General features: G+C 65.0%; 3 protein-coding genes across 3 annotated transcripts; 1 reads left to right on the forward strand and 2 right to left on the reverse strand.

The window, feature by feature from the left end:
* The first annotated feature begins 571 nt into the window (after nucleotides 1-571).
* On the forward strand, nucleotides 572-4,016 carry PGAP3 (post-GPI attachment to proteins phospholipase 3). Its single transcript, XM_072356606.1, has 8 exons — nucleotides 572-817; nucleotides 1,681-1,778; nucleotides 1,881-2,033; nucleotides 2,134-2,196; nucleotides 2,274-2,335; nucleotides 2,412-2,548; nucleotides 2,699-2,903; nucleotides 3,191-4,016. Exons 1-8 carry the CDS (start codon nucleotides 619-621, stop codon nucleotides 3,252-3,254), a joined length of 981 nt encoding a protein of 326 aa, XP_072212707.1. The 5' UTR covers nucleotides 572-618; the 3' UTR covers nucleotides 3,255-4,016.
* A 104-nt stretch (nucleotides 4,017-4,120) lies between these two features.
* On the reverse strand, nucleotides 4,121-5,893 carry PNMT (phenylethanolamine N-methyltransferase). Its single transcript, XM_072356686.1, has 3 exons — nucleotides 5,583-5,893; nucleotides 5,273-5,480; nucleotides 4,121-4,666 (listed from the first exon to the last, which is right to left on the reverse strand). Exons 1-3 carry the CDS (start codon nucleotides 5,851-5,853, stop codon nucleotides 4,231-4,233), a joined length of 915 nt encoding a protein of 304 aa, XP_072212787.1. The 5' UTR covers nucleotides 5,854-5,893; the 3' UTR covers nucleotides 4,121-4,230.
* An 832-nt stretch (nucleotides 5,894-6,725) lies between these two features.
* On the reverse strand, nucleotides 6,726-7,991 carry TCAP (titin-cap). The gene is made up of 2 exons (XM_072356730.1): nucleotides 7,838-7,991; nucleotides 6,726-7,306 (listed from the first exon to the last, which is right to left on the reverse strand). Exons 1-2 carry the CDS (start codon nucleotides 7,984-7,986, stop codon nucleotides 7,051-7,053), a joined length of 405 nt encoding a protein of 134 aa, XP_072212831.1. The 5' UTR covers nucleotides 7,987-7,991; the 3' UTR covers nucleotides 6,726-7,050.
* Between the last annotated feature and the right edge of the window lie 567 nt (nucleotides 7,992-8,558).

Raw genomic sequence — 8,558 nt, forward strand, 5'->3', positions numbered from 1 at the left:
GGGATGAGGGCGCGCCGCGCGCTCCCGCCCACCAGGCGCGTTCCCGAGAGCGGGGAGCTACGGGGAGAGTCGGCGCGGTCAGCGCTCGGTCAGCGCCGCGTCCCGGCGGTACCGGCGGCACCGAACCGGGTCGTTGTGGGTCGCGATGTCCCGGGTGGTACCGGAACCGCCGGGCGGCTTCATGGGCTCCATAACGGGGACGGACACCGGGGGGCACCGAACAGCGGAACTGCCCGCGGCTCCCGGTCACCCCGTGTCGGTCACCGGGCCGTTATAACGGGGGGGAACCGGAGCCAGCCGGGGGTCGGTCCGACGTGGCGGCAGCACTGCGGACACCGGTACGGCCGGGAGGAGCGGAGCCCCGTTCGGTGCGGGGTGACACCGGGCACGGCCTGTCCGCATGGCCGCCCACACCGGGCCTGGGCCGTTCGAGGCGCCCCGACCCGCCATCCCGTGAGCCTTTGCGGGGCGCGCCGCAGCGGGCGGGGGGGATTTCCCGTGATCCTCCGGTCCCGCCGCCATCCCGTCATGCTCCGCGGCCTGCGGGGGGCGCTACCTCCCGTGGTGCTTTGCGCCGCCTCCACTTCCGGGGCGGGCCGGAAGCCGCGCCGGGCGGCGATGGCGGGCGGCGGGGCGGCTCGGGCCGCTCTGCTCCTATTGCTGGGAGCGGCGGCGGCGCCGGGTCCGGCCCGGGGCTCTCAGGGCGACCGGGAGCCGCTGTACCGGGAGTGCCTGGGCCGCTGCGAGCGGCGGAACTGCTCGGGGGCGGCGCTGCGGCACTTCCGGGCCCGGCAGCCGCTTTACATGGGCCTGACAGGTACCGCCCCGCTGCACGCCCATTGGCTGCGAGGCCTGGAGGCTCCGCCCACTTCCCACTAGGCCACGCCCACTTCTCGCGCAGGCTCCGCCTCCGCACGTGGAGGCGGGGCTGAACTGGGAGCGCTGGGATGTACTGGGCAGCTCTGGGTTATACTGGGCAGCTCTGGGATATACTGGGCAGTACTGGGATATACTGAGCAGCACTGGGATATACTGGGCAGCTCTGGGATATACTGGGCAGTACTGGGATATACTGAGCAGCACTGGGATATACTGGGCAGTACTGGGATATACTGGGCAGCTCTGGGTTATACTGGGCAGCTCTGGGATATACTGGGCAGTACTGGGATATACTGAGCAGCACTGGGATATACTGGGCAGCACTGGGATGTACTGGGTAGCACTGGGATATACTGGGCAGTACTGGGATATACTGGGCAGCTCTGGGATATACTGGGCAGTACTGGGATATACTGGGCAGTACTGGGATATACTGGGCAGCTCCGGGCCGCAGTGGGTCTGGGCTGAGAGATCAGCGGGCTGTGCTCGTTCTCCATTGGGGAGCACTGGGCTGTGGTGCCAATGGACTGGGGGGAGGCACTGGTCCCAGATAGGAGCTGTACTGGGAGCACTGGGATGGGCAGGGAGGCGCTGGGCCTTCCTGGCTGGGAGGTTACTGGTCCATGCAGGGCTGTGCTGGGAGGCACCAAGCCATACTGGGGGTACTGGGATGTACTGGGGGACTTAGAGCCATCCTGGAGCCATAGCAAATGGGTGTCCTGAGTGGGACCGGAGGGGGGTGCAGGGAGGGGGGACACTCTGAGCCCCCACCCCGCTGACCCTCCTGCTCTCCATCCCCAGGCTGGACGTGCCACGATGACTGCAAGTACGAGTGCATGTGGCTCACAGTGCGGCTCTATGTGCAGGGCGGCCGCCGAGTGCCACAGTTCCATGGCAAGGTGAGTATTGGGGGGGGGTCGGTTTATGGGGTCGGTTTGGGGGGTCAGTTTGGGGTTCCCTGTGTCCCCTCCATCCCACTGACCCCCCTCGTCCCCTCGCAGTGGCCCTTCTCCAGGTTCCTCTTTGTCCAGGAACCAGCCTCTGCCTTCGCCTCCCTCCTCAATGGCCTGGCCAGCTTCCTGATGCTGCTGCGTTACAAAGCTGCCGTGCCCCCCACCTCCCCCATGTATCCCACCTGCGTCGCCTTTGCCTGGGTAAGTCCCTCCCCTCCCCATCAGAGCATTAAGGCCATGCAGGAGCCACCACTGCGATGAGCACATCCGTCCCCTGCCTGCAGCTCTGTGCTCTCCACAGGTCTCAGTCAATGCCTGGTTCTGGTCCACCGTCTTCCACACGCGGGACACGGCGCTGACAGAGGTGAGGGTCCCCATCCCCACCTTTATGGGGGGCTCTGGGCACATCTCTGCCTTCTGAGCTTCCCTCCCGCCCTGCAGAAACTCGACTATTTCTGCGCCTCAGCCGTCGTCCTGCACTCCGTGTATCTGTGCTGGGTCAGGTGAGCGCCATCCCAGCATGGGGACAGCGCTGTGCCGTGGGTTGGGGTTGTATCACTGCTGTCCTGTTGTCTGTAGGACGATGGGGCTGCGGCGGCCGGCCTTAATTGGCATCTTCAGAGCCTTCCTCCTCCTCTTCCTCGCCTGCCACATCTCCTACCTGACGCTCGTCCGCTTTGATTACGGCTACAACATGGCTGCAAACGTGGCCATTGGTGAGAGCTGGGGTGGGGGGATGTGGGGACAATGTGGGATCAGGGTAGGGGCCAAGGGGACACAATAGGGTGAGAGTGAGGACTATGGGGGCGCAGTGGGTGTGCGCCATCGTGCTCCCATCCCACCTCCCCCTTCTTTTCCCCCTTTAGGGCTCCTCAACCTGCTGTGGTGGTTGTGGTGGTGCCTGAGGAACCGTCCCCGCCTGCCCCACGTCTGGAAGTGTGCAGTGGTGGTGCTGCTGCTGCAGGCAGGGGCTCTGCTCGAGCTCCTCGACTTCCCCCCCCTCTTCTGGGTGCTGGACGCCCATGCCCTCTGGCACATCAGCACCGTGCCCCTCAACATCCTCTTTTACAGGTGAGGGCCATGCTTGAAATGGGGGGGCCCTTTTTCCTTCACTATGGGGTACTCAGTGCCCAGCTCTTGAAATCGAGGTGCTTGGGGGACCCCTCCTTTTGCACTTGGGGTGCTGCGTTCCCCCTCTTGAAATGGGGGTGTTCAGAGCCCTTCTCCTGGGTGCTGGGAGTGCTCTGAGGTCTCATTGGGCTCCAGTAGCTTTTGGGTCCCCCTCGTGCCCCCATCTCCTGACCCCAATGAACCAACCCGCACCCCCCCCCAGCCCGATCTCCCCTCCCTCCCCACAGCTTCCTGGTGGATGACAGCCTCTACCTCCTGAAGGCCAACTCGGACCTCTCCAAAGTGGACTAGAGCAGCGGGGGGGGGGGGATGAAGCACTGCATGCCCCCCCCCAGGGCCCTGCCCCAACGTGCCAAACAAATTCCTCCCCCCTTCTCTCCCCCCCCATACCCCCTGCCCACAGATCCCCTTTTCCTCCTGCCTTCTGAGTTGTGCTTTCCTTCCTATCACTCTGTCTTGTATGGGGGCCGGGAGCGCCTCTCTATGGGAGAAATTGGGGAGGGGGGGGGGGGGGCATTGGACCCCCCCTGGCTGCTGATGCTGAGCCTGTTTTTCCTGCTGTGGATCCAGGCAGCCGCGAGGTGGCAATGGCTGCTGGGGCTGCACTGCTGCAGGGGGGGGGGGGCGTGGGTGGCTGGGGGAGGCCGAGCACAAGGGGGTGGGCCCCCTGGGGGGGGGGGGGTGATGGTGCCTGTGCCCACCGGTGCCTGGGGAACAAGGGGGGGATAAGGGAGGAGTGCTGCCTTACCCAGCCCTGCTCGCTGCTGGGTGGCTTCAGTGGAGAGGGGACAGTGCAATGTGTGGGGTCAGAGCGGTGCCTTGGGGTGGGGTGGGGGGGGGTGACCCCCGTGCAGCCCTTGGAGCTGCACCCCCCAACCCAGCAGGGTGCAGCCCCCCCCAGCAGGCTGTGCCCTGTGCTGTGAATAAAGCTGGAATTCAACCTGTGCTCTGTGCCCCCCCGTCCTGCTCTGCACCCCCCTCTGCTGCTCCGTGGGCGCTGCAAACCCAGCCCAGCTCTGCCCCCATCTCCCCACCCTGCAGCCCCTACCCCCTATTTCAGTCCGCACTCCCCCCTCTTGATGCAGTGACCCCCAGTTCCCTCATCCCCGTTTTGCCCCCCAATGTGCCCCTATGCCCTTATGCCTCCCCAACACCTTGCAGTGCTCAGCTCAGGCTTTATTCGGGGATGCAATAGGGATGGGATGGCAGGATTTGGGAGCACAGCGTCTGCCTTTCTGGGGGGTGGGAGGCAGGGAGGGGGGGGTGCTCAGCCTTCCAACGCTTTCTGTGCATGGACAAAGAAAACCCCATCGACATCATCCACGCCGGTTCGCAGCGCGGGGGGCATGGAGTAGGAACGGAAATCACACAGGGTGAAGCCGGCATCGCTCAGAGCCCCGCGGACATCAGCCTCAGCCAGCGGCACCACGGGCAGCCGCGCAGCTCCGGCCAGGTAGAAGGACTCCCCCAGAGCCCCCAGCAGCACAACGTGACCCCCCGGGCGCAGCATTGAGCTCACGTTGAGCAGCGCTCGGCCGAAGGATGCGCGGTCGGGACTGACGGCTTCCAGGCAGAAGGTGGAGAGCAAAGCGTCGGCCGGAGGGCGCAGCGGAGCACCGAGAGGGTCCGCACGGTGCACGTCGATGGGGAGGATGCGCCGCAGGCGGCCCCGCAACCGCCGCTCCTTCTCCTGCCAGGGCTCCCTGCGGGCAGCGGGTGGCGTTGGGATGGAGAGGAGGGGAGATGTGGGGGGTCTGTGGGGCTGGGGTCCTGCAGGGAGCAGCCTGGCATCAATAGGGGTATGGGGCTGGGGTCCTGCAGGGAGCGGCCAAGGGGATGAGGGGACACGATCCCATAGCGATCAGCCCGATATCTGCAGAGATATAAGGATCCTACGGGGATCAGCACAGTGTCTGTGGGGATGGGACCCTGGGGGGACGCAGTGGTGGGATCCTATAGCGATTGGCAGCAGGGTTATGGGGATGAGATCCTGCAGGGATCAGCATCTGCAGGGATGTGGAGGTGGAATCCCAAAGGAGTCAGCCTGGAGTGAAGGGAGATGTGGGGCTGCAGATCAGCACGGCAGATGCAGGGATGTGGCAATGGGATCCTACAGGGACCTGGGGATCCCAAAGGAATCTCATGGGATCAGCACTACGGGCTGTGGCACCACGACCCACAGAACCCAAAGGGATCTGCAGGGACAAGGCATGAAGCTCCATGGGGTCACGGGGCTGCTGTTCTATGGGGATTTAGGGCCAACATTCCACAGGAGCCCCCACCCCACAATCCCCCCCTTGTCACCCTACCCGCGCCCCTCGATCTTGCAGACGTGCCGGATGAAGGGGCTCCAATCGAAGGCTCCGGGCTCCCCCCGCACCCAACGCCGCAGCTCCTCCCGGTTCACCTCCAAGTAATCAGTGGCCACGACCTCCTCGAAGTGCTCGCAGGCGCTCAGCAGCTGGTAGATGGTGGGACCCGAACCCACATCGATGAGCGTGCGCCCACAGATCTCACCTGGAGGGGTGAAGGTGAAGGGGGGTCCCATTGAGAGTCATGGGATGGGGGTAGGATGCTCTGTGCCCCCCCCCCCCCCATCCCGTGCCTCAGTTTCCCCACCGCTGGCAAAGGTCTCGGCCAAACATCTCAGCTTCCAGGGCACCACGAACTCCTCGGAGGTGAAGTCGGCGCGGGGGGGCACGTAGTTGTTCTGCAGGTAGGCACGGGGGTCGAAACGTGCGTAGCCCTCCCGGATGGCATCCAGGCTGCTCATGGTGGGGGCTGAGCTGTGCCAATGCTGCGTCCCATTTATAGCCCCGATAACCAACGGGGAAGGGGGGGGAAGGTGAGTTATGGCAGCGGCTGCTCGGCGCTGATTGCAGCCGTCCATCGTGGATAACCAGGTTAGTGTCAGCGCCCGCGGCCGGAGCCGGCCCTGCTGTGCCCACCCAACACCCCCCCCCCACAACCATGTGGGTGCTGCAGCCTACAGGGCTGTGCCGTCTTTGGGGGGGTCCCAGAATCAAAGTGGGAGTGTGACCATCACAACGGGGCTGCTCTGACCCCCCTGTGTGTGGCATAGGGTTGGGATGGGGCTGGGGGAGGTGGGGATGGAGATGGGGATGGAGATGGGGACAGGAATGGGAATGAGGACTGGGAGAAGGAAGGGAGATAAGGACAATGATGGGGTCTGGTCTGTCCATCACTGCCGAGCTGAGTGTGATGGACCTCAGCCCCTGGCAGGATCTGGCCCCACCAACCCCTCCAGCTCCCTGTGAACTCCTTGTGCCAGCAGCTTGGGGTGTGGGGCGGTGCTGCTTGTGGGGCCGGGTGAGGGAAGGGGTGAAGGTGGTGAAGCCCCACAGGCAGTGAGTGGGGATGGGGATGGGCACAGGGCCTGGCGGTGGCCCAGGGACAGCAGGATCCATCCGGGAGGGAACAGCTAATCTGGGCGCTGGCACAAGGGCCATCCAGAACCCTGGCATGGGCTGGTAAGGGGGGAGGGGGGACATGGTTATATAAGAGAGATTGCCCCCCCCCCTCCCAATCCACTCACCTAACCCACATCTGACAGCTATGGGCTGTGCCTCAGCTTCCCCAGTTCCCCACAGGGTTGCTGTCCCCATCCCCAGGTCAGAAGGGACAAACAGGGGGGCACAGCCCCATGGACAGGCCAATGCTCTAAGGCTGATCCGGGCTCTAGAAGTCTGGGGGGGGGGGTCTGTTATCCCTCACTCAAACCAGCAGTGCCGGAGCCGCGGGGCCAGGCTGCACCTTTTATTGCAATACAAAGAAATTCACATCTGTACAAAACAACACAACGCTGCTGTGTCTCCCAGCCCCAGCCCTGGGGGGGGGGGCTCAGATCACCCCATCCTTGTTCCCTTCTCTCTGCCAAGGACTCCACGTCGCATCTGCTTCCCATCCCCACCGGCCTCTGCTGCCCATTGCAGGGTGGGCGCCCACCTCCACATCCCCCCACCTTCCTCCCCCATCTCCGGGGGCTGCGGTGAGCAATGAGGTTCAGGACCCTCTTGCCGCCGCCCCCCAACCTCATCCCGTGCTCCGAGCCCCCCACCCACCGCCTTCAGCCCCTCTGGGCTTCGTGGGAGAGGGAACGGGAGAGGGTCCGCCTGAGCCCCGGCTTGGAACCGCGCAGGTCTGAAGGGGAGAAGAGGGGCAACGGGAGGCTGCGGGCGTAAGGGAGGAGATGCTGGGCCAGGGGCTGCCCCAGGACGCCGACCCGCAACACGCCCCACGGTGAGCGCTGCGTCAGCACCCGCGTCTCCCCGCGCTGCTCCAGCGACTCCCGGCGCTGCTGGTCCACCTCCCGCCGGCACCACCTGCGCACACGGAGCTCATGGGGGGGCTGCGAAGGACCCCGGCCTCACCCTGCCCCATGGGGACCCCCACGGCTTCCCAAACCCTCGAGCACCGTTTGGAAACCCTTCTGTCCCGTCCCACCTCGTGGGGACCCACTGATATCCATCCCCGTGTTCCCCATTGATACTTCAGAAGCCCACCGTTCTCTATTCACCTTCACGAAGACCCTTGGAACCTCCCCCACCCCAGAACAACCCCCAGGACCTTCACAACCATATGGGAAGCTTCGAGACCCCCACCCCCAACCACACAGACACCACCCGGCTCCACGAGACCCCCCAGTGCCCCATGGGGACACCCTGCAAAGCCCCCAACACATCACACATCCACCCAGCCTCCTCCATCCCCATACGGACCCCCATAGGAAGCCCCAAGATCCTCCCAGTCCCATGGGGAAGCCAGGACACCCCCCATAGACCTCCCCCCATCATCAGATCTCCCTCACTCCCCACACCTTATGGGGACCCCACAACCCCGGTGGTGCCGCTCACCCCTCCTCGGGCCGTGTGCTGAGCTCCAGGTCCAACCACTCAGCACTGAAGGACTCTCGGCGCCCCACATCCTCCTCCTGTACGCGGCAGCCCAGGCTGGCACCGCAGAGCAGCCCCCCACTCCGCACCACCGTGCTCGGCCCCCACATCCTCCCAGCGCTCCCAGCGGTGGCTTCTGCTGCCCCGAGTCCTCCCTCCCCTCTTTTATGGCCCCACCGAGGCTATTTTGGGACGTGTCACTGGCACCGAGGGGACAGGAGGGTGCCAAGGGGTGAGCAGCAGGAGGTGGCATTGAGGGACATGTGCGTCACCTCGTGTGCGCCCGCTGGGCTCAGCCCCGTGTGCCCCATGACGTGTCCTCAATGGGATGTGCCCCCCCCCCCCCCCGTGAATATGATGGACCCAAGAGGTGACAAAGGTCCTGTGGGTGTCTGTCACCAGCCACCCCCCATCCCAACCCCATCCCAACCCCACTGCTAAAGGACCACCATGGTCCCATGTTGGTGTGTCCCCCCCCCAGCTGTGCTGTGCCATGCGAGCTGGCAGTAGGGTGCTGCTGCAGCCCCCCCCCCCCCCCCCACTGGGCTATTTGTAGGGCCAACAGATGGGGGCTGTGGACAGACGGGCACTCACTGGGTGCCAGCGGGCACAGCTCAGTGAGCTGGGCTATGGGACAGGCTGGGGGGGCACCACCCTGCAGAGGAACAGGAGCAGCACCGAG

The sequence above is a fragment of the Excalfactoria chinensis genome, chromosome 24 (assembly GCF_039878825.1).
Source record: "Excalfactoria chinensis isolate bCotChi1 chromosome 24, bCotChi1.hap2, whole genome shotgun sequence".
NCBI lineage: Eukaryota > Metazoa > Chordata > Aves > Galliformes > Phasianidae > Excalfactoria > Excalfactoria chinensis.